The sequence below is a fragment of the Helicoverpa zea genome, chromosome 11 (genome assembly GCF_022581195.2).
Source record: "Helicoverpa zea isolate HzStark_Cry1AcR chromosome 11, ilHelZeax1.1, whole genome shotgun sequence".
In the NCBI taxonomy this organism is placed as follows: domain Eukaryota; kingdom Metazoa; phylum Arthropoda; class Insecta; order Lepidoptera; family Noctuidae; genus Helicoverpa; species Helicoverpa zea.
The window spans coordinates 9898409-9922379 of NC_061462.1; the positions used below are offsets into that span (position 1 = coordinate 9898409).

General features: G+C 37.2%; 3 protein-coding genes, 2 long non-coding RNA genes and 1 other non-coding gene across 10 annotated transcripts; 1 reads left to right on the forward strand and 5 right to left on the reverse strand.

Moving 5' to 3' along the window:
• Positions 1-366: 366 nt before the first annotated feature.
• LOC124634503 (F-box/LRR-repeat protein fbxl-1-like) lies at positions 367-3199 on the reverse strand. Of its 4 annotated transcripts, none has more exons than XM_047170104.1 (2): positions 2939-3199; positions 367-2659 (listed from the first exon to the last, which is right to left on the reverse strand). In XM_047170104.1, exon 2 carries the CDS (start codon positions 2631-2633, stop codon positions 1575-1577), a length of 1059 nt encoding a protein of 352 aa, XP_047026060.1. In that variant the 5' UTR covers positions 2634-2659; positions 2939-3199; the 3' UTR covers positions 367-1574. The 4 variants fall into 4 exon arrangements, with proteins under 4 accessions (XP_047026060.1, XP_047026059.1, XP_047026058.1 ...); XM_047170103.1 differs by having other exon boundaries at positions 367-2662; XM_047170102.1 differs by having other exon boundaries at positions 2928-3199.
• A 386-nt stretch (positions 3200-3585) lies between these two features.
• LOC124634504 (mucin-22-like) lies at positions 3586-4911 on the reverse strand. The gene is made up of 2 exons (XM_047170105.1): positions 4559-4911; positions 3586-4474 (listed from the first exon to the last, which is right to left on the reverse strand). Exons 1-2 carry the CDS (start codon positions 4690-4692, stop codon positions 3667-3669), a joined length of 942 nt encoding a protein of 313 aa, XP_047026061.1. The 5' UTR covers positions 4693-4911; the 3' UTR covers positions 3586-3666.
• A 2966-nt stretch (positions 4912-7877) lies between these two features.
• On the reverse strand, positions 7878-7996 carry LOC124634777. The gene has a single exon (XR_006984912.1). It is a non-coding gene; the product is annotated as a 5S ribosomal RNA (ribosomal RNA).
• Positions 7993-12384, forward strand: LOC124634579 (glutathione S-transferase 1-1). 2 transcript variants are annotated; one of them, XM_047170201.1, is made up of 6 exons: positions 7993-8118; positions 10269-10416; positions 10879-11012; positions 11178-11244; positions 11651-11854; positions 12093-12384. In XM_047170201.1, the coding sequence occupies exons 2-6, from the start codon at positions 10273-10275 to the stop codon at positions 12246-12248; spliced, it is 705 nt and encodes a 234-aa protein (XP_047026157.1). In that variant the 5' UTR covers positions 7993-8118; positions 10269-10272; the 3' UTR covers positions 12249-12384. The 2 variants fall into 2 exon arrangements, with proteins under 2 accessions (XP_047026157.1, XP_047026156.1); XM_047170200.1 differs by lacking the exon at positions 7993-8118 and adding an exon at positions 8565-8721.
• An 884-nt stretch (positions 12385-13268) lies between these two features.
• LOC124634580 lies at positions 13269-14336 on the reverse strand. Its single transcript, XR_006984889.1, has 2 exons — positions 14095-14336; positions 13269-13525 (listed from the first exon to the last, which is right to left on the reverse strand). It is a non-coding gene; the product is annotated as an uncharacterized LOC124634580 (long non-coding RNA).
• Positions 14337-15264: 928 nt separating this feature from the next.
• Positions 15265-15961, reverse strand: LOC124634566. The gene is made up of 2 exons (XR_006984888.1): positions 15715-15961; positions 15265-15444 (listed from the first exon to the last, which is right to left on the reverse strand). It is a non-coding gene; the product is annotated as an uncharacterized LOC124634566 (long non-coding RNA).
• Positions 15962-23971: the final 8010 nt, after the last annotated feature.

Here is a 23971-nt window from a genome sequence, read left to right on the forward strand (position 1 = left end):
TTAAGAATTTCTACACTATCTCTGTAATTTACAGCGTCTGTCGAATTAATAGGCAATCGTTGTTATACAAAGATTGATCGGATTAGTTAGGTATCACATCCATTCTTATCATCGGCACTATTGATACCTGCGCTATGCTGTTTACGATAGTATCGCTGGTCATTAACTTACGCAATTAATTAACAACTAATTTAGCCTGGAGGCCAGGTAATTATGACTAAGCCTGATTGTCTCTTTGATCACAATATTATAACGCAGCATTTTTTTGCATCCGTTCGCTCGCCACTGATTTTGCTACCACGCCACTAACTTAATTTATTATGAGGTGGTGACAATTTTTTCCAAGAAAAAAAGAAACAAGACAAGCTGTTCAAAATATAATTTATTATTCGTACAATAAAACAGCACAAACAAAATTAACTATTAATAAACATCACATTTCAAATAAGTAGAGAAAATAATATAAAATTAATTTACAAAATTATCAACCAATTCACATTGAATTTATAGGCTAACAATGACACTCGAACAGTTTTATAATTAATACATAAAATACTTTACGGAAAATAGATCATAAATACCAGTAGGTACCTAATTTATTCTAAAACTAATGTACCTATATACTAATATATATTCGATTGTGTCACTCATATAGGTATTCACAATTTTTAAATAATACCGTTTCAAATACAGCACAGTACAATATTAATACCTCCTCACGTAAAAACAATTTAATTTATAAAGTATTGAGGAAATAGAAACGGTTTATCTATTTAGCAGCTAAACAGATTTTTCTCTATTAATATACAACTTCTTGATTAGTTTTTACTGGGACATTAAAATTCTTATAAATTGCAAAATTTCGAGAAATATTCGCTGTCTGTTGAAGGAATCTTGAATACAGTCGTAACTGTTAAGGCACTTCATAATTTAATTGACTATGATTCCTGAACAGAAAGGCGGGAAATAACATATTTGTCTCATAATATATGTACATAATTATGATATGTGACTATCATTCTGTCAATCAATACAGTACTTATTGTGTGCTTAGACATTTGGTGCACAATTTCCAATTAGGCACATATTTCAATTGCAACTTACTGTGAATAAACAGTTGCCATTTCTGTAAATTGATTCAGACGATACAATAATAACTTGTTCGTTAATTGAGGCTTGCAGTTCATAGCTGATTTTAAGTACCTTAAAATCACCCAGCAGCTATAACTGAAATACGAATGAATATGTCTACTATGTAGATGTTTCTAAAAGTTATGTAATACTTGTTCTTATTGAAATACTGAAGGTTGAATAAAAATTGGTAGCAGGTAGATTCATACAACAAAACAACCTACAGACTTATCATTATTTTTAATCTATGTGACAATTAGGGTAATTTTATATTATTTACAATTTTCATTATTTTTATTGTAACATGTATTAAAAAATGTAGTCAATAATATCTCATTGAGAAATTATTTATGTTATTGTCACAGTGCATGTGAACACAGAAATAAATATTAAATGTAAGTTGGACGGATACCTAAGCTGCCATCAGTGTAATCACAACTATTTCAATCCAGTAATAACTGTATTTTAAACATTTTTTCTAACTCTGACCTGTGGAAGTTGGGATCAGTGATAAAAGGGCACAGGTAGAAAGACAGCTCTTTGAGGCTGGGAGCACTTGTTTTTATAGCCTTTGCAATCTGCATAGTCACATGTAAACAACGCGAGAGACTTAAGTAAGTCAAATTTTGAAATTTATTATTTGTAAAATATGCGAGCAGAGCACTTGTTGAAAAGTATCCATGGCGTAATTTTAATGAGTGTAAATTTTTTAGTCTGTACAAGTGCAGCAAACTTGAATCAAAAAGTGTTTTACATGTCATAATGTGCAATACTTGTAACACCTTACAGTTTGATATGTTGCGCATGATATCATCATTCAGAGTATCTCCATATATGTGTAAAGCTCTTAGAGTAGACTGTTTGGTTCTCAGTAGAGATTCAAGAAAATCTGCCGGAATATTCTTCATTTTCTCCATATTAATACTGACTAAATGGGTGCACTGCAACATGTTGTACAAGCTATCATGAGTTAGGGCAAAATTGGACAAAATTAGAGTCTCAAGGTTTTTCAATTTATCAAAAGGCAAGTGATAGACAAAATTACCATTTGCATTCCCAGTATTTTGTACTATGAGTGAGTTACGAAAACTCAAAAATTTTAGGTTTGGCCAGCTACCTAGATCATCAAAGATACAACTATCAACTTGAGATATACTTATTTCTAGATGAGTCAGATTAGGACAATAGCTTATTAAGGAAGCCCTCACGTGAGAATACAACTTGAAATACTGTAGTTTAACATTTTTCACATACTTGGCGACAAAAGGCACAATGTTTTCACTTATCCTCACATAGTTCTTCATACATACTATGAGGCGCGTGTTGTCCCACACACATGGAGTAAGGCAAAGTTGTTGCCATCTCATACAAACTTTAGAAACTGCCAATAGTGACTCAAAATCTACCATTGAAAATATGTAAATAAGTATTTCATTAGGTAGGTCATTTATGGCGAGAGTGTTTGGGTATAGTTGAGCACCTGTCACGTCGAGGTGCACCATGGTGAGCAGCGGAGTGCGGCCCCGCACTTCTGGAAACATGCGACGTACTGTGTATGGTCACCACTAACACTTATTTTATCACACAAGTCTGCAGACACCACATGTTCACTAGTCCCAGCTTAGCTACTCTATCATCATTTAAATTGCCTATTAATATATATAAAACAGGACAAAGAATTTTAATTAACCCAGTAAGGTCATGAACCTTGAACAACCGTAATAAGTATTGGAAAAATCAACTTTAGATACACAAATAAAATGATAATACAATTGTGAAGTAATACATATAATTACCTCAGGTTTACCTTGCTTCCTATTCGAGAAAATTGTAATGTTTGCTTTGGTAGAAACATAACTTATGTAAATTTTAGATCCAGACGCACACACTACATCCACATAGTAAAATACTCATCAAAAAACTAATACTCAGCATTTAGGCTCAAAGCGTTCATTCCAAAGAGTGATACAATAGTTTAAAAATCAATTTTTAAAGAAATATTATAAATAACTTTCATCTTTGATGCTATTTTTGTATGACGTTATGACGTTTGCACAGAGGTTTTTTTGTGAACTTTTGACATTTGACTGACTGTTGGTGCGTTTAGTTACTCACGTAGTATAAAAATTAAATGATAATAAATTCCATGTTATGATAATCTAATGATTATTGTTGTAATTGGAGTTTTCAACGGATTACTTAAACATAAAGTACTAGGGGAAAGGTTTTTTTTCCCAAGCATCACTACCAATAATTCTAAATCAGCCTTGCCTATTCCCAACGGTAGACCGGCTTACAGTCCCATTAGAATAACGACGACATTTGCCTCATACTGTGGTCGATTTCTTACATACCTAGCCCTTCAGAGCCTAGCCCTCTATCCTTCCTTATAGAGGTCTTTCAAGAGTTGAAATAATTATACTTCAGATGATAATAATTAAAAAAAACTATTTATAAGATGTTTGTAAACCGTTTATATTTACACTAACTTAAATTAATAATTATATATTATAATGTTGTTATTTGTTTTCCCGATTAAAAGAAAGACGGGGGTAAATAAGTCGATGCAGGCGTCGACACAGTTCCCGTATTAGTTCTAGACGGCGGTATGTAACCTGGTTGTGGTGACGCTGCTGGCCCGGAGTTATATCCCGGAGAAGGTGCCGGAGAAGGTCCCGACGAAGTGTTTGGCGGCAAGTAAGATTGACTTGGCACTGAAACTGTTCCACCTGTGTTTGTTTGAGTTTTTGTAGATGTTGAAGTAACTGTTTGGCCTGATGTTGCAGTATTTGTGGTCACCGAAGGTGGTAGATATGTATCAGACGGAGTTCCCACAGATCCGGTTTGCACGGAAGTTGTAGTCCCACCGGTGGTGACTTGACCTGATCCAGAAGTGACAGAAACACCTCCTATGCTTACACTACCCCCAGTTGTGGTACTTCCACTTGTACCTGCACCTGTTGGTGGCAAATATTTAGGAGCATTTGTCGAGACCTCTGAAGAGCCCTGGAGGGTCGGGGAAAGAGTGGGCGAAGGTGCGCTGTAACCGTAACCTGAAGCAGCGTTACCGGAGGAGCCCGCATTAGTGGCAGTTTGAGTGCCGGTTACTGTAGTTTGCGATCCAGTACTGGTAACCTGAGAGCCTGTGCTAGTCTGGGTTCCGGTGGATGACGTGCCATAATTATATCCAGCGTTACCCGTAGATGAGGACTTGTAGCTGTATCCACCAGCAGTGCCTGCTGGAGCGGCGGTCGCAGCGGTGGTCCCCGCAGTTTTTCCTATGTTGACGGTGTCGCCACCGGCCGGCACGGGGTACGCGTAAAACATTTGCTGCGTCAGCGTCCTGTCAACATTCGGTGCTTGAGTTGGTGCAGGTGTAGACTTCTGCGGCAAGTCAAATGATACACTCGGCTTGTCGTACACGTACCCGTCTTGTCGTCTTACTCGAACGCGCAGGCTTTCTTCCACGAAGTCACTCGCAGTTTGGATGGGCACTGTGGCTATACATTTGAATAACAAAGTGGGAAGCAGAAAATGAAGATACTTTAGTTTTATACGCATCTTGTGTTTGAAGTTAAACAGGTAGACCGTAAAAGACAATTTTAGCTTTGCCTACTAGTATTTATAACTATTCAGTGGAAGTCACGAGAACTTCGGTTACCTATGTTACAAAATCCGTCTTCAGTTAACCCTTAAATAACGTTGTTGTTTTTGTCAAATATAATAATAGAGATCACAGAAATGGTCTGGTAAGTGACGGGACTGCGGGAGGTATTTAAATATTTATTAGACTAGCTTCTGCCCGCGACTTCGTACGCGGATCCTGTCCCTTATGCCAGCGACTATGGGGTCAGCAAAATCAAAGATCTGAATAGTCGCAATAGACGTGACCATAGGGATAAAAGTAGTGATTCTAATTAGACCGCATTTAAGTTGTGTGTGGCAAAAATATTACACGTAGGTATTATTTCGTAAAAAAACATTAAATAGATGACAAAGTCGTGGTGACTTAGTGGAATTCGTGGTGGTTTAGTGGGTAGAGAACCAATCTCTCAAGTATGAGCGTGCGTCTTTGATTCCAGGTCTGGCAAGTGCCTGCCAATGCAACTTTTCTAAGTTCGTATGTACTTTCTACGTATATTTTGGATACCAATGACCGTTATTTGGAGGGGATGTTAAACTGTAGGTTCCGACTGTCATTGAACATTCTTGGCAGTCGTTATGGGTAGTCAGAAGCCAGTAAGTCTTACCAAGGGGTAACCGGGTTGTGGAGGTCAGATAGGCAGTCGCTCCTTGTAAAACACTGGTACTCAGTTGCATCGTGACTGGAAGTCGACCCTAACATAATTGGGACAAAGGCTCTTGAGATAATAACGACAATAATAATGAGATATAGGCACCGCAAGACATCTGAGGCTGATGACGGGGAGTAGCGACCCCGCGGGGCTATATATACTGAGTTCTCCAGGGAGAGTATACTGTCCCCCATCTCCGGCCGGTCGGAGTGAACCATGACGGGGGTAGGTCTCACGCCTCTGGCTTGGCTTGGCCGTCCAGAGTGGAGTCGCTAGAGCAGGATTAGTGGCCCTGCTCGGAGGGTAGGTGCCTCATGGTAAGCACAGGGAGCGCGTAATCCGCGTTTAAAGTCCGCCGAGGTATCCTCACCCTTCAGCCGCTCATGTCCCTATTGCCCTCTTGTTGCTATTCAGTGACTGGTTACAGTAAGTGAGGTGGCGAGTCTCCACCTGCCGTTTTTACATGTACCTAATACATTGTCATCCACTAACATCCCATCAAAATAGCCCAAGTAGTTTTCCTCCATAGTTAGCAATAGTTTAGCACAGAACCGGGGATTGTCTTTTTTTTAACGACGTCCACCGGGGATTGTCCTTGGGTTCATTTCTATAGTGTATAAAGGGATAATCGTCGGTTTTGTGTCACCATTTCATTAAAGTTGTCTCAAAAGGGCTTCAGCGTGTTGGCTTCGACCCCACGTTTGCCTCCCAAAAATTTGGAACTCTGTAGTCCCGAGGTCTGGAAGAGATATACAAAATAATAATGAAGATAAAACGCAACAAAGTTAGAGAGTGGAGGCTCGTGACGCCACGTCTAGGTATGTAAAATTTGTACTAAGCAGTGACTTAACACGAAATTCAAGCGTTGTTGTATCTTCGTTATTATTTGTTTGTGAGAGAGAGAAAAGAAAAATGCGTGTCCATTATTTTAGGGTTATCTAAAAGACGGACTAATTACTTATTTTGATTCACTATACCTATTTCATAACATTCATTTCTATACATTTCAAGTGTAGTATTGCTCTTGAAGTTCCACATCAGGTGTTCCAGATCTTCGATGTTTACACGTCAATAGAGAGTGCTTATCAGATTGAACCACTATTGCTAAAACGTCATATCTTTATAAGCTATAGTCTAGCTGGGCTCCTGGGTTTCCACATTAGGTGTTTTACATCTTCAATGTTTATAAGTCAACAGAGAGTGCTTATCAGATTGAACAACTTTTGCTAAAACGTCATACCTCTATATGCTATAGTCTAGTTGGGCCCCTGGAGTTCCACATCAGGTGTTTTAGATCTTCAATTTGTATAAGTCAATAGAAAGTGCTTATCAAATTGAACAACTTTTGCTAAAACGGCATACCTGTATATGGTACAGAGAAGCTGGGCTCTTGGGGTTCCACATCAGGTGTTCCAGATCTTAAAATTTATAATCTCAGCTGAAAATGCTCATCAAATGAAACAATTTTTGCCACGGCACCATATTTGTATCTCTTATAGTTTTATTGGTCTGTTGGAGTTCTGCATCAGGTCTTCAAGTTTCGAAGATAAATTATAGCCTATATGTTGACCAGGCCTAATACTGATACAACAAAGAAAAAATCATTGAAATCCGTTCAGTAGTTCGGAAGATTAGCGTGTACAAACAAACAGACATACAGACATACAGACATACAGACAAACAGACAGAATTTTTTTTTTGGATTTGTGCTCCATTACTGTTTCTAAACCCCACCCAATTATTATTTTTTTAATATATTCAATGTACAGACACAGTTTTTTTACAGATTTATTATATGTATAGATAATATCAACTTTTTGAAGGCAGACTTTTTCAAGTCATTAGCTTAGAACTTACTTGGATCTTAACAGTGCGATAGCAGTAAAAGATCATGAAGGGTCTCTGAATAAATTGATTTGGTTGATCGGCTTCCAGGCTAGCCAGATACAGCTGTATATTTGTGTCATTAATGTAGGTACTTATTGAAAATGTATTACATACTTACCTAGTTCTTAAAGAAATAAAGTAATCTAGCTGGCTCTAGACAATTCATACCAAGGTTTGAACTGTGCAGGGTTATTTCCGTAACCCACTATTATGTGGTTTTGTTAAATTACAGAAATGCAAATTAAAGTAAGTATATTTTCTTCGTGTCTAATATCATAATCACGATCCTTCGTAAGGTAGAATCAACACAACAATCATAAACTACCTCTACATTGTTTCAAAGGATAATTATTGTGAAGGTGAATACAAAAGTTAAAAATGCAAATAATGCAAGGGTAAGTTTGGGTTGACTTCGAAAACATGAAGAAAAACAATAGGATTTATAAACCATCCAACCCAAAAAAAAAACAAAGATGGGATATTACAACGAATTTTATGAAAATAAATAGAAATGCTTATTATTCTCTTAATACCATAAACTAAATAGTCATAAAATGTCAAAAAAGCCAACGTCACGCGGTGTTCCCAGGCGGTCACCCATCCAAGTACTAACCGCGCCCGATGTTGCTTAACTTCGGTGATCGGACGAGAACCGGTGTATTCAACGTGGTATGGACGTTGGCAATGAAGTTATGGAAATTAACGAACTGTATAAAGTCACATGCAACCGAATATAGTCATGGTGGTCTAGCTGGCGGACAAAGCACTAGCCAAGTGTGAGCGCATGGGTTCGATTCCCAGTCAGGCAAGTACCAATGCAACTTTTTTATTTTTCTTAGAGAAGGCTTACAGACTAATACCTAACATTTTCATATTTTAACTTAAAACAAGATAGTCAGATTGCTAATTACAATCCTCCACAAATAAAGCACCTACTATGTACTTTCTAAGTAAGTATGTCTTGGACACCAGTGGCTGATTTTAAAAAAGTTGGAGGAAGGAAATTATTTCTAGGAAAACCAGGACTGTAAAGTCTGAAATGATCTGTTCGATTGGAGAGCTGCAGGCAGACTACCCTATGACTATCATAGGGTCCCTAAGGCAAGCCAATGAAATGTCATTGGAAAAAAAATGGTCTTATATTTGTAGCAGAATGCCCGCTAAGATCAATTGATATCCAAATGACACGTTATTAAATTAGCTGAATTGAGCCTCTGTGTTTATTAAGTTTAATATCTACCGCTGCTTCTTATCATAGTCTGGTTGTTAGCATATATACGCTGCATACATACAAAGCAAGTGAAAGGAAGTTGTTAGGCTGCGAGAGGTCGAACGTCTCACAAGTATTTCGTTTCAGTTCTGTGTCTATCGCCGAACGTGTTCCGTGTATCCTAAAGTAATTAAATCGGTACGTACCTAACTTAGCTTATTTGCAAAAACTTTATTAAATATTTAAGTAATTCATTTATAAATTCACGACAGTAACATAGGATTTTTTTCAGAGAAGCATCCTGGTTAACAACTCAGCCATTTTTTTTTTATGTAGAATGTTATGCAGATATTATTATGTAGTTGGCTGCAGAGACAATGCATCAATTATTTGCAATCAAAGAAGGTTTTAGGAAGCCTGTATAGATGCGCTTTTGTGGACTTTTGACATCTTAAATTGGTAATAGTAGGTACCTTAACAACAAACTGCTAGCAATTAAAATCAATTGCTGGCCACACCCCTACTAGCGTACTCGTACTTTATAAAATCGTTAGCATATTTTGACCTACGTATTATTTCAGCACACTACAAGGTAAAAAAACCTGCCAAGTGCGGGAGGGAGTCGGACTCGCGCACGAAGGGTTCCGTACCATTATTTAAAATCACGTTTGTATGGGAGCCCCCCAAAATATTTATTATATTCCAGTTTTCAGTGTTTTGTTACAGCGGCAATAGAAATATATCATCTGTGAAAATTTCAAATCTCGGACGGACGGCCGGACAGAGGAGGTCCATATTAAGCTTAATTTGAAACTTAGGATTAAACACCTACATATTTCATTATTAAGTATCCAGTTAAAAGTTTAGACCATAAAATCGCTGCTTGTAAAAAAGAACTAGGAAGTACGGTTTTTCTAACGTTGGCTTGGACAAAAACTAGTAAGTATCTATTGGAAGGCTTCGCAGTACGCACAATGCAACAAAAAATACTTATGTAAACAAACCCGGAAGGCTTAGTTACATATAGATATTGGTATCTAAAAATACATCAGAATAACTAATTAAATAATCAAAACTGTTTAAGAAACGTTATCCCAATTAAGACGCTGAATGCCGAAATTGGCTTGTCTCAAACATTTTTTTGGCCAAATCTATAGTTTTTGACGGCGATAAAAATATATTTTTTAATCTTGGACATATTTGTGAGAACCCTGTTAATTTCAAAACACGTTCTCAAAAAGTTTTCTCGATACAAAAAAGAATTAAACTTACCTCTTAAAATGATCTTCCAACAAAAATAAAAATATCTGTATTACTTATCAACGTACATTAATAAAATTTGTAACATTACCGAGTCCATATGTAAATACAGAACTTGGTTAATTTTTATTTTTGACTAGCTTCCGCCAGCGGCTTCGCCCGCGTGGTCTGTTGATAAAAAGTAGTCTATGTGTTAATCCAGGGTATCACCTATCTACATACCTACCGAATTTCAATCAAATCGGTCCAGCCGTTTTTGCGTGATTGAATAACAAACATACATCCATACATTCTCACAAACTTTCACATTTATAATATAAGTAAGATATAAGTAAGATTACTCATCTTATTTTAAAGCTATTAGTTTATATGTATATTACGAACGTTACGAAGGTCGCGTCAACAGGTTTCAGTGTTTTGGGTGCATTCAGCCTCTTAAGTGTTACTTACGTATTTTTGAGAAAGATCATCATTTCCGATTTCAGAATCATGGTGCTGAAACTTTACTACTTGGAGGATGGTCCTCCGTCACTCTCCTGTCGACAAGTCCTGGAGGCCCTACAGCCTATTGACTTCGAGCTGGTTAACGTCAGCTTTTATCATGGAGAGCATATGACCGAGGAGTTCGGGAAGGTATGTATCTTACCTATTTCTTATAAACGGTCTTTAGATTAAACGATGCTGCTTTTGATTCTAGATTATTACACAATGTCAATAATTTTATCTCGTTACCAACTCATAAACATGATAACTATGTAGGTATTTTACAATATGGTGTAATATCCAAAAATAAATATGTAAGTACCTACTTAGGAGCAACAATTATGCAAGTCTACGTCGATTACAATTGAGGCTAAGCCCACATAAGTGACCTGGTCTACATTCCCGTGTAGATATCATGACATATTTAACTCAAACATTTAACGTTGACATTGGCACTAATTAAAGCTCAATTAGGGACGGATTAATCGTATAAATTAGGCCAGTACTTACTGCATGTCCTAAGAACATGGCCAGCAGATAATTTATGAAAGCTGCCTACATCGGAATGACCCTACGTTCAGCTGTGACAAGATGATAATTTCTTAATTTCAGATGAACCCTCAAAAAGAGATCCCAGTGCTCGAAGACGATGGATTCTTCTTGAGCGAAAGCGTGGCCATCATGCAGTATATTTGTGACAAATACAAACCAGGGAATCGTTTATACCCTACAGATCCTAAAGCGAGGTTAGCATTTTACCCCTATTATTTTTACAACATAGGTACAATTTGTGACACGTATCTTCCAACGTTATCTGATAATTATTATTAAACACAAACTCAAAATCTTTATTTGCCTATTAAAGAACAACAGGTCTTATAAAAACATAACTTTGCTGTTAACTATTGCAGGGCTATTGTGAACCACCGGCTGTTGTTCAACTTGACCACGTACTACCATGATTTAGTTACGTACACGGTAAGATTTCTAGAATACAATTTACTTTTACAAACATTAGTACTTATCGCCTAGGTGTTGGTTGATACAAACTGTACAACTATATTATGAAATCAATATCGTCATCACCCGAGCCTTTTGCCCAACTATGTTTTGGTCGGCTTCCAGTCCGGATGCAGCTGAGTACCAGTGTTTTACAAGGAGCGACTGCCTACCTGACCTCCTCAACCAAGTTACCCGGGCAACCCAATACCCCTAATGGTTAGACTAGTTGTCAGAGTTACTCGCTTCGGACAACCGGTAACGACTGTAAAAGATGTTCAATGACAACCGGGACCTATAGTTTAACGTCCCATCCGTCCGAAACATAGTAGTGAAATCAATAGAAATAAATAATTTAATCGATATCCTACCACCTGTATTTCAGATCATGCCCATCTACTTCGCCTATGAGCGCAGCCCCGAGGGTTTGAAGCGCGTCCACCGGGCGCTGGACCTGTTCGATACGTACCTGCAGAGGCTCGGCACCAGCCACGCGGCCGCTGACCACCTCACCATCGCCGACTTCCCGCTCGTCAACTCCACTATGCTGCTCGAAGTTATTGACTTCGACTTCTCCCAGTACAAACACGTGAGTTTTATGAAGTCAATAATGAAAAGCTTTTTTAAAACGATAACCGAAATATTGGTTTCTATCTGCATTCTATTCTACCTATTTGAAATGTATTAAAACCTGCCTTTTATCTTTTATAATCAGATTAGCAGTTCCAAAAGTGTGAAGGCTCCCTTTTCCTGTAGAAGTTGTTTCAAATTAATCACTTAAGTCATTCATTGCCTTTGGCGTTGATGTATCTCATAATATTTCACAGGTTACCAAATGGTACAACGATTTCAAGAAGAATCATCCCGCCTCGTGGGCGGTCTCCGCAGAGGGCATGAGGCTGATGAAAAACTGTGCAGCCAACTTACCCGACTTGTCCCACCTTAACCACCCCCTTCATCCCACTAGATCCATTAAGAAATAATTAAATATACATCCTTTAATCAGAGGCTTATTTTTGTACCAGAATAAAATAAATTCAAAACGTATGTACTTATGTATAAAACTTCAATCAGATTTATTTGTATGAGGTCTATAAAGGGCGATTGTGGAGTAACGAACGTTCGGTTGTCAATTAATTTTATCAACCCCCACGGATAGCGAACATTGCTAATTAATACTGAAAGCTCTATATTTAGTGAGTAGAAATCTCATTAACTTTTTTACGACTAGGCTTTTTAATGCCTTTTAGATAGAAGGCTACTAAACATGAGGGCCTGCTATCACCAACAGAGTTTAATTGCGAAATTAGACACGCTTCATTTGCGATATTTTATTGCGTAGTTATAAAATGGGACTTTTATCAGTTCCGTATGTGCAGCTATCTGTTAATATTCGGCCACTTTCAACAAGTAAATTAGGTATTCGATGCACTCTTCCAGATTTACTTCTTCCAAACAGCCAACGGATCAAAGTTAGGGCTAGGTATTAACAAGATTACACACATAATATTTACGGCTGTTGTCTTGGTTGTATATGAGCAGTGTTTGCCGATAATGTCCTCTGCAATAATTTGTTGTGTATAAAAGGGTATATAAGCTACATACATCTGGCAATCAGAGCATTGCAGCATATTGTTGAGTAAATTAAAATACGAGTTGATAACTCAAGATAATATATCTGTCTGTCTGCAATACCGTATTATACAGTTAGCTAAGTTTGATGGCGCTTAAAGCTCTTGTGGCATACATTCTTTGCTTACCTACTTGCATATTATAAAAGGTCCTCAAAGTATGGATCAGTAGGAATAGGGGCACGATGGATGATGAAGGAGTGCAGAATGAGAGGGAACATTTTCAACCAGACCTATTTTGTCCTCGCTGATCTTCTTACCCTTACCTTCATAGCTGGAAAGCGATCTAGACGCCATTATATCTATGAAAGCCTACCAAGTAGCTTATACCATAAGCTAAACATTATTGCGTTAACAATAAAACACAGCAACATTGATACAAATAAACTTTAATACATAATTGATGATAAATACTGTAATTACAATACACAGATTAGTCACTTTACAACGATGAATATTTGTTGACCTGAATCATCCACTTCCTTCTAGGGTTACAAAATGCCATAGCTGATTCAAAGCAAGTACATCATATTTTTAGCTCACAAGATTGGGCTTTGATCAAACTATGAAACACATCTCCTCATGAAAGTCAAACAGGAGTTACTGCAACAGTCCTTATGGTTGATGCACTGGAAATAATAAAACAATGCGGTCACAGACAGTATAAGCAAATAGAAAGTTCAAGGCTCAGAACAATTTAAATACAAACAACAAGGTCTGGCTAGCTGTTCCTAAGGCTTAGGGTCTAAAATTGTTTTAATGACTTAATGATAAAACTTTCATTTGAGCAAGAGTTAAGAAAGATAATCCTGAAAATGCTGTCTCCATCGTAATTAAGGTTTGTTACTCGCATAAATGGTTTATGCTCCAATATTTGCTATAACAAATGCTTTTTGTAAAGTAACTCCAGGATAAACTACCTAACAGCTCTAAGCTCTTCGATTAAACACTGAATACACCGATGTTACCGAAGACCTAATATTTTCCTTGTACGTGCCCAAATAGGTTTGCTTAATTTACCATATAATGTCGGTGGGTAGTAAAATGGTACCTAACCATTGTAAAACAAAACCGAACTAAATTGTAGCCTTAACAGTTCTTTGAAATGGTACCTGCTACGATAACAGGATATTTATATGCACCGGTCAGTCAATGGTCAACAAAAACAAAACAAAGGAAAATTATTGAATAAACTTACGAATTCGCCAACTTTGGCGCACTTCGCGTCTGGCGCACTGAATTGTGCTATTCCTTCGATAGGCAGGACCTCAGGTACGACGATGCTGTTGTCTTCTATTTCTGCATCAGGCAGGAGGATATCCTTCGTGCCTCGGTCAGTGATAATGCTGCAAGTCGCGTACGAAAGCGCAAGGAACAAAACAAAGGCAGTGAGGCGACACATTGTGGTCAGGTGCACGTTGACACTAACGTAGCTCAGTGTGTGGTGCTGATATAGGGTCAGCTGACATTCGCGTTAACGGCACCCGCATGGAGCCCGATAACGAAAGTTCTATCGTAAACATTGTTTACAGGACGTTGTTTTAGTTTATAGCATTTTTATTAATTGTAAAGTACCTATTTCTAAATAGATAGGATTCTTGTCATGCGATTACATAATAATAAGGTACTTATTTGTTGACATGGTTCCCGGTGCTGGGCCATAAATCATGATGACGAATCTTCTTGAACAAAGAAATGTCGACATAAATTTTATTATATGCATATCCAAAACCGCAGGCTTCGTCACTATTGCAATGTGAATTAACAATAGTGCATAAGAAAGTCTGAATACTTAAGCATCTTATTATTTTTTTGGGTGCATTCGCATCTGCATTTGTTCTCAACTTCAATTCACTGGATACCAGATCGGGGACAGATAACAGTGATGACAATCTATCATGACCTAGAAGAGTCAGCTTCAGTCTCTGCTCAATTTTTTCCCACAATTTTGATTACGAGATTTTGTATGGAAATCAGGAGACCGTTTATTATTGTATGCAGTCAGGTGATGATTATGACAATATAATATTTTCAATATAATTGGCCCTTAGTAGGTATACCTACCTACCTATCTATTGAATCCAAATCTGCAACGATTGTAAATCACATATTTTCTCACGGATCATTTTGTACTTACCTATCTATTTCGTGAACCAGAAAGGACCGGTTATTGAGTAAAACATCATTTGTTATGGTAGGTAGGGACCTTGGCCATTCATGGTGCAAATCTTGGAGCTTTGTCCGTTGGTTGACGGCAGTGACGGGTCTCATTCATATTCAGAAACTACCCTTCCATATAATAATGCAAATGATGTAGCTTTAGAAATCTGTGAGTAGGTAACTTTGTTAAAATGAAACGTCTCCAAAGTAAAATCAATCATATATTTCGTATTAACATTTTACATTTTTTGAATCTCATTAGAATTTTCGGTAACAATATAAATATGTACATACATTTTATTCTTATCTTCATCAGCATTACCTAAGTTACACATTTCTTACTGTAGCCAAGGCAAGCGCGGGAGCAGCAGTCATTGTGAAAAATGCACTGGAAGAGAACAAGAAATAACGTTAATTCAAATCAAATTATAATAAAAAAATATATATGAAGAGACTTTCCTCAAAAAATACATATGATAAAGCTATTGCCAGTGATAGCAGTATAATTCCTTCTGGATCACAAAATTAATTAAGTAGATAAATCAGAGGCAATAATTTAAAACGCATATTTCTGCGTTAATACTGAATTGATTATAAGAGGCAGAGGATTGAATCATAGGTACTCTAAGGATAACAACGACCTACAGTTTATACTTACATCTTCACCCAGCTTAGCGCATTTGAACTCATTTGATACAATATTCGGTTGTGCAACGGCTGGTGCTTCGGGAGCATCAATTTTCTCAATAGCGCCTACTTCTTCAATATCCTTATGTATTGTATTGGCAGATACAAAAACATATTGCGTTAACGCAATCAAAACTACAACTGTGGAAAGGCGACCCATTGTGGAGAAATGCTGGCTTAAACTAACGAAGGTTTGTGGACGTGGGTAGATATAGGGTCTGTCTGATGCACTCAGTTTGACGGCACCCGCATTGACCAGAGATAACGGACGCAAAAATATTTGTTACAGGACGTTGTTTTTGAGTGGCTGATGACGTATAAAATCTTATTGCCCAGGATTCGGTTCCGCAACCTACTCAATGTATTGTCATTCAATTGACGTAGGTATGTATCATTGGGTACTTAATTAGGGTAATTTAGAGCTTTATAACATAACACTATCTTTGTAAGTTAATTTCTTCCTCCGGCCTGTATAGGATCTCGGTCGTCATCGAAAGCTCGTCTTTCATATGATTTAAGTTTTTTTTTTGTTTATAGAAATCAATAAAACAGGCTTTTCCTTTAATTAATATATTTAATTCAATTGGTTGCCTCGGACCTTAATTTAAAAAAACATGTGCAATACGCTGAACTTAATTGTCTAAAGTTGACTCTCCCATGAAATGTTTGAACTTCCGCGCAAGCAACGTGAAGAGAGACCATCTTTTATAACAAGTACTTACTTGAAATTTAAATAATAAATATGATATTATAATGGCATGATATTACTTTAGGTACAACAGGTACATTGACCAGACGATCTGGTATCAGGAGTATGTTTGCGTCTGTCCTGCCTGATGTATAAGTACAATTAGCAAATAATGATATAGTGACACAATCATGTGCAATTGTGTCAATGTTGGCAGTTGGTATCGATGAGTACCTATTAGTATTGTGAACGACATTTTGTAACATATTCCACAATGTTTGAACAAGTTTATATTGAACTGAGTGATTGAGTAGGTAATCAATTTTCCTGCTAATATTATAAATGCGAAAGTTTGTAGGGATGTACTTACCCTACTCTTTGAATCAAAAGCTAACGAATGGATTTGGATAGATTTGGAGGATTTTGGTAAAACTTGGTAGTAACATAGTATAACAGGATATATATACGAATAAGCTACTTCTTATCCGTGTGCAGAAAGTAAGTCCCTCGAGACGCGGACGAAAGCTGAGAGCCTGTTTTAGATAAATAAAGTTACACGCATGAAAGAGTTCGTTCATAGTAGTTATAATAAAAGAAAAAAAAACAGTCAACCTGTAGAACTAGACACAAAACGCTCAATTAACCTCATCAATACAGTTTTCCAACAAATGTTTTAACAGGACAGTGACATTGTAAACTTAACGATTACTTTATCTATGTAGGTATCCTAAATACCTGCTCGTATATCGTTACTATTGACAAGTTGACCTACATTATAGGGAAAACGGTTTTTTCTTAGTCATCCATCAGTCAAGTATTGTGTGATAACGCAATCTGATGATGCAGCCAGCCAAAGGTAGGAAAGCCACCTTAAATTGGTTCTTCCACCACAAGATTGTAAGAATAGAATACTTAATTATTTTTTCCCACATATATTCTCTGTCGATAAAAAATGGTCCCAAAGTTCTTACGGCAACATCGTCATAAAAAAATGGCACGTGGTCGACAAATTTCTTATGGGATATTTCTAAGGAGTAGGTAAATAATTGATTGATTTACTTAAATATTTTTATTAGGTACAACATTTTCGTCATCATTAAACGACTATTGAAACGGTCATTAATTTTAAAGTAAGCTAAACTCCTTGCTCTTGACATTTATAGAAGTTAAGGTCATCTGCCACACACTGAAACACGGTTTATCACAATTTTATCGTCTACTAGCTTTTGCCCGCGGCTTCGCTCCCGTCAACTGACTTCTCTACTTTGTACAAAGAAGGAACAAAATAACCACACGCACGGCTCATGATCAATATTCGTCTAATTCTAAATGGAATTTGTCTTACCCGGGGCCCGATTCTCCTAATTTTACTTAAGCAACATACGATTCACATTCGACTGCGATCCAATCCCGACTCGATTACGATTGAAGCATATGTGGCATTCCGCTATTTTTTCTTTGAAATAAACGTTTTTATCCTTTTCAGTCATTCATAATGAATCATTCTATCTGCAAATGATTTACGATTGCAATATGATTGTAGAGCAAACTACCGTATCTATATACCAAAATCACCAAAATAGCAGACCAATCGCACACCAATCAAATGTCAATCGAATACGATTGGTCTTTTATTAGTAGCAGAATGCCCGATATGGTTAAAACTGCTATTACGATCATATTGCGATTCGTTTTCTATTCGATTTTGACATTATTAACTTAGGAGAATCGGGCCCCCGGTTTATAAATACAATTTTACCACAACCAGTTTGTTTTATTACATATTTCCTCGTGATTTTGTGTTTCAAAATTCAAAATTTCAAAATTATTTATTCATCAAACAAGAATTACAGTAGAGTTTGGCAATGACCCTCAAACTAAGCTACAGCCTGTCTTGAGGGTCCGAGTTGCGACATTCAGGTATTGACGAATATTTAACATAACATAAGGAAATATAAAAAAAGAAAACCGGCCAAGTGCGAGTCGGACTCGTGCACGAAGGGTTCCGTAAATTACAGTTAAATCAACCTATCTCAAAAACTATAAGAGATACTTTGATCAAACCAAAAATCGTTGAAAGAGTTAATTAGCATGCATCACCTCTATTTTTTTTAGAATTTTATACCCCGTAGTTATAAAAATAGAGGGGGGGGGACATACTTTTTACGACTTTGAGAGCTGATATCTCAAAAACCGTTCACTTTAAGAAAAATGTTTTTTAGAAAACTTTATATCATTTTAAAAGACCTTTCCATTGATACCCCACACGGGTATGTACATCGAAAAAAAAAATTTCATCCCTCAGTTACATGTATGGGGGGCCCCACCCCCAATTCTTTTTTTTACTATTTAGTGTCATATTTTTGTAGCGGTTCATACAACACATATTCCCATCAAATTTCATCACTGTAGTACTTATAGTTTCCGAGTAAATCGGCTGTGACAGACGGACAGACGGACAGACGGACAGACGGACAGACGGACATGACGAAACTATAAGGGTTCCGTTTTTGCCATTTTGGCTACGGAACCCTAAAAAAACAAGAAATGTGCATGGGTGTGTGTGTGTTATGTGTGGATGTGTGTGAGGGTGTGTTTGTGAGTGTGATGCCCATGGAGCTTGTAGGGGCGAATCTGCTTTCTGGTTTTATTACTTGTTTATAATTATTTCTGTTTCGTCATATGTGAGTGTTAGAAGCCAGTTTTTGATAATCTTTTTGCATGAGTGTAACTTGAGGCCGATTATATCACAGGTTTTAAGACTTCATTATAGATTCTTGGGTATAAATAGTCAGGGGAGCGTCTTGCTATAACTGAGTTGGTTTGTGGAAGGGGTATTCTGATAGTACGCTTAGAGATTATATCCTGGTAGTCGGGTCTGCGTTGTAAATTGATATGGGTGTGAAGTACTGTGGACAGGATAAATAGTTGTCGTACGTGGAGAACTGGGAAGTCACTGTAGAGTGCATTCGTTGGGTAAATAAAACGTTTTTTTGAGCATTACTTTAATTACAGCTCTTTGCGCTCTTTCAACTTCTATGAAGACAGTTTGTGAGGCTCCTCCCCATACAGAGATGCCATATTGAAGAACTGACTGACACAGACCAAGATATACAGTGCGAAGTATTTTAATGGGCGTGCAGGCACGTAGTTTTTTCATCACGTGTATGAGTTTTCGTACTCACCCGGATAAGGAGTGAATATGAGTTTTAAAAGAGAGATTGTCATCTAGAGTTATACCTAAGTATTTCATTGCGGGTATTCGTTCAATTACGGGGCAAGAACATCCTGCCGTTTGAGATTCTGAGTTGTTTCGGCATGTGTGAAATTGAACGGTTAAATGTTGCGGTGGTTTGGATCTCTTAGTTTTATAGAATGTTACCAATTTAGTTTTTTTAATGTTTAAAGTCAGGAGGTTTTTATCCAGAGCTTTGGCTATTTTCAGTAGTCCCTCTTCTGCGCGCTTGTATACTAGATTCCAATTGGTGTCATGGAATATGATTGCTGTATCTATATGTCTGCGTAAGCTATAATTTTAGCGTTGTCAAGAGTCAGATTTAGGATATCGTTCATGTACAGTAAGAACAGGGTCGGGCCAAGGGTACTGCCTTGCGGGTTCCAAAATTTATCGGTAAGACATCTCCAACCTTGACAAACTGCCTCCTGTTAGACAAATAGCTCCTAAACCAGTCTAGTGGAGTGCCGCGTATGCCCATTGCTTCTAGCTTCACAAGAAGGAGATCAATCGAGATCGTGTCAAAGGCTTTGGCTAGATCGAGAAAAACCCCTACGGTGTTTTCTCCTTTTTCTATGTTCGATGCAACAGTATTTGTTAAAAGCCTCGCCGCATTTTCGGTTGATCTGCCTCTCCTGAACCCAAACTGGTTTTCGGAAATTAAATTGTGCTTTTGTACGAAGTTGACTAAACGTTTATTCACCATCTTTTCGAGTAGCTTTGAGAGAATAGATAACAGCGCAATTGGTCTGTAATTGTCTGGAATTTCTGTAGCACCACTTTTGTGAATTGGACTGACTGATGCAATTTTACATCGGTCCGGGAATACACAAGTTCCTAAGCTTAGGTTAAATATGTGATTCAAGGGTTCGATGATAGAAGATCTAATTCTTTTAATAAGTATTGGTGTGAGTTTGTCGGAGCCTGGAGCACTGTCGTTGTTGAGTTGAGTTATTAAGGAATTGATTTCGGTATTGTCTGTTGGGTGAAGGAAGAATGAGTTTGAGCTTTTTGAGATGGGTGAGTATTTATTAGCAAGAGAGCTTTGTGTTTCGGATAATTTAGCGAGAATTAAGTCTGACAGGTTCTTCCCTAATGAGGTAAAGTATTTGTTACAGTTGTTGAGTGTCTGTGTAGGATCGTCAGAACTGGCTGTTAGTTTTGAGGCTTCTTTTGTGTTGTCTTTTGAGCTGTAAATTGATTTTATTGTTTTCCAGAGACGCTTAGGGTCGGTTCGGTTGTCCTCTATTAATTGGCTATAATATTGCTGTTTTAATTTTTTGAGTATGTTGTTGCAAAAGTTGCGACATCTATTGTAGACGTGACGTTTCATATAGTCTTCAGGGAGTGAGCGGGAATCTGAGTGTAATTTGTCACGGTGCCGCATGCATCTTATCAATCCTGGAGTGATCCAGGGTTTGATGACGTCTTCGACTTATTTTGACTTGGTGAGAATGTTTGTGAATTATGCTAGAGATAGTATCAATAAAAGTGTTGACAGCAGAATTAGTACAGTTTTGAGATAGGACATCGCTCCACGTTAGGTTATTTATTTCCTCAACGACGGCTTCTTCATTTACTTTAATTTGCCATCTAGGTTTGGTTCGAATTGGATGTTTGTTTGTTTGTTGTGTTATGGCAATCACAATGTCATGGTCCGTGATGGAGCACTAACTTATTAAATATTTAATCAGCTGTTAAGTTATTCAACATAATTTTGGAATGGACCATCATTTAAGAAATACTTAGCTGGAATTGATTACATTATCATCAAAATAACTTGGTGGATAGGGCTAGAAAGTAAAAAGGCATAAAATAACTTGGCAGGAAAATTTATAAATAACGTTAGATATCCCCATTGATTCACATCACAAACCATTACTTATTCTTGCCGAGTTCGTAGAAATTCATAAGTTAGACCACAATATAACTAATCGGTATCACTACTCGATCGGTGACTACTCAGCCATTGCGTCCGAACTTAACAAGGTAAACTGGACCCCATTGTTACATAAAGATTATACGTCAATTGATGACGCCGTAGCAAATTTTTACAATAAATTATATGAAGTAAGAGACAAGCACATACCATTAAAATCGACAAAGTTTTCCACTTATCCTCCTTGGTATAACTCGGCCTTAATTAAAATTCTTAAAGAAAAATATAAATACCATCAAAAATATAAAAAATACGGCAACCTATCCGATTATCACTCATTTTCTTTACTGCGTACAAGGGCAAAGGACATGGATAAAAAATGTTTCAACATTTATATAGATAAAATTGAATCATCTATAATAAAAAATCCTAAAGCTTTCTGGTCGTATGTTAAGAATAGGATGCAATCAGGCACGTTACCCAATGTAATGCAATATAACGACATAACAGCGCATTCTGGTGAGGAGATTAGCAACTTGTTTGCTAATTATTTTTATTCCACATTCCAAGAACCAGATCTAAACATTTCTTTTAACAGTACTTGCCGTGGGGATGGGACTATGTCTATAAGTAACATTGAGGTAGATAAGTCACATGTGTTAAAATTGTTAAAGACATTAGACCTCTCTAAATCAGGTGGCCCTGATCTTATACCACCCATCTTTATAGTTAACTGTGCTGATAGCGTAGTGGAGCCTTTATGTATTTTGTTAAGACGATCTTTAAGTGAGGGGTATGTGCCAAAAATTTGGAAGTCGGCATTCGTCACTCCAGTCTTTAAGAAAGGGGATAAATCAGATATTAGAAATTATCGACCTATATCCAAAATATGTTTATTCTCAAAAATACTGGAGCGAATAGTATATAATGACGTTTACTCGGCACTACAATTTAATTTTGGCGATGAACAGCATGGCTTCCTTAAAAAGCGTTCAACGACAACTAATCTTATATTATCACATGAATACATAACTTCGGGTATGGAAGGGCACGCACAGGTTGACGTGATTTATGCCGATTATAGTAAGTGCTTTGACCGTATAGATCATCAGGTACTTTTAGAGAAATTACTATCAGTCGGTATACACGGTGACCTGTTTCGTTGGTTCACCTCTTATATTAACAATCGGACTCAGGCTGTGGTACTTCATGGATACACGTCAGCATGGTGCACAATCCCATCGGGCGTGCCACAGGGCTCAATCTTGGGACCCCTATTATTCAATTTATTTATTTCGGATATTAGGCAATGTTTTAAGTACTTCTTACATCATACTCTATGCCGATGATATGAAGGTACACAAAGTCATACGTAATTTTAGCGATACACAACAACTACAGGACGACCTTAACAGATTTTCTGCATACTGCACATGCAATAAGCTCCAATTAAATGTAGCAAAATGTTATCATGTGGCCTTCACACGTCGAAAATATGTAATAGATTCCAAATATACGATTAACAGTGAAATCATCAGCAAAGTTGGAACAATGAAAGATCTTGGAATCACACAAGATAGTAAGTTACTATATGACCAACATATTGATATTATTGTGAATAAAGCATTCAGAGCCCTTGGATTCATAATCAGAACTACAGCCTGTTTTCGATCATTAAAGCCTATTAAGATATTATACTGCTCATACGTACGCAGTCACTTGGAGTATGCGTCCCAGGTTTGGAACCCACAATATGCAATATATAAGACACGCATTGAAGGGGTTCAGCGTAAATTTCTAAGATATTTAGATTACAAGGCACAGCAATGGTCGGATGATTATGTTCATCGTTGTAAGAGGTACCACTTTTTACCCCTGGAAAAAAGGCGTGAAATCAATGACGTATGTTTATTGATAAATATCGCGAATGGAGCGGTCGACTGTCCTGAACTACTAGGAAAAGTACAACTGCGTACCAACCACATTGGTTTCCGACAGCGACCGCTGCTTCACGTACCTTTTGCTTCCACGAAGTATAGACGTAACGCGTTCTTCTCACGTAGTGCACGTAGTTTTAATTCACTACCCCGGGATCTCGACATAGACCTTTTTTGCACAAAGTCTAACGTAGTAAGGCGACGTTTGGCAAAACTGTTCTTTTGCGAATGATTTTAAATAAAATTCTAAATAATGTAACTGGCTAGCAATTGTAATCAAACTGAAGGTATCTAGGGTATAAAGACTGTAACATTATGTTAAATTGTTAATATGTTAAATTATGTTATAAAGACTGTAACATATTGTTGTAAATATCGATAGATTGAAATTATCTGTGGAGGCTTGTTGTTGGCAATTTAGTTATATAATATGTTACTTATAATATTGTGATTAGTCCGTAAGCCTTCTCTAAGAATCTATACATATAA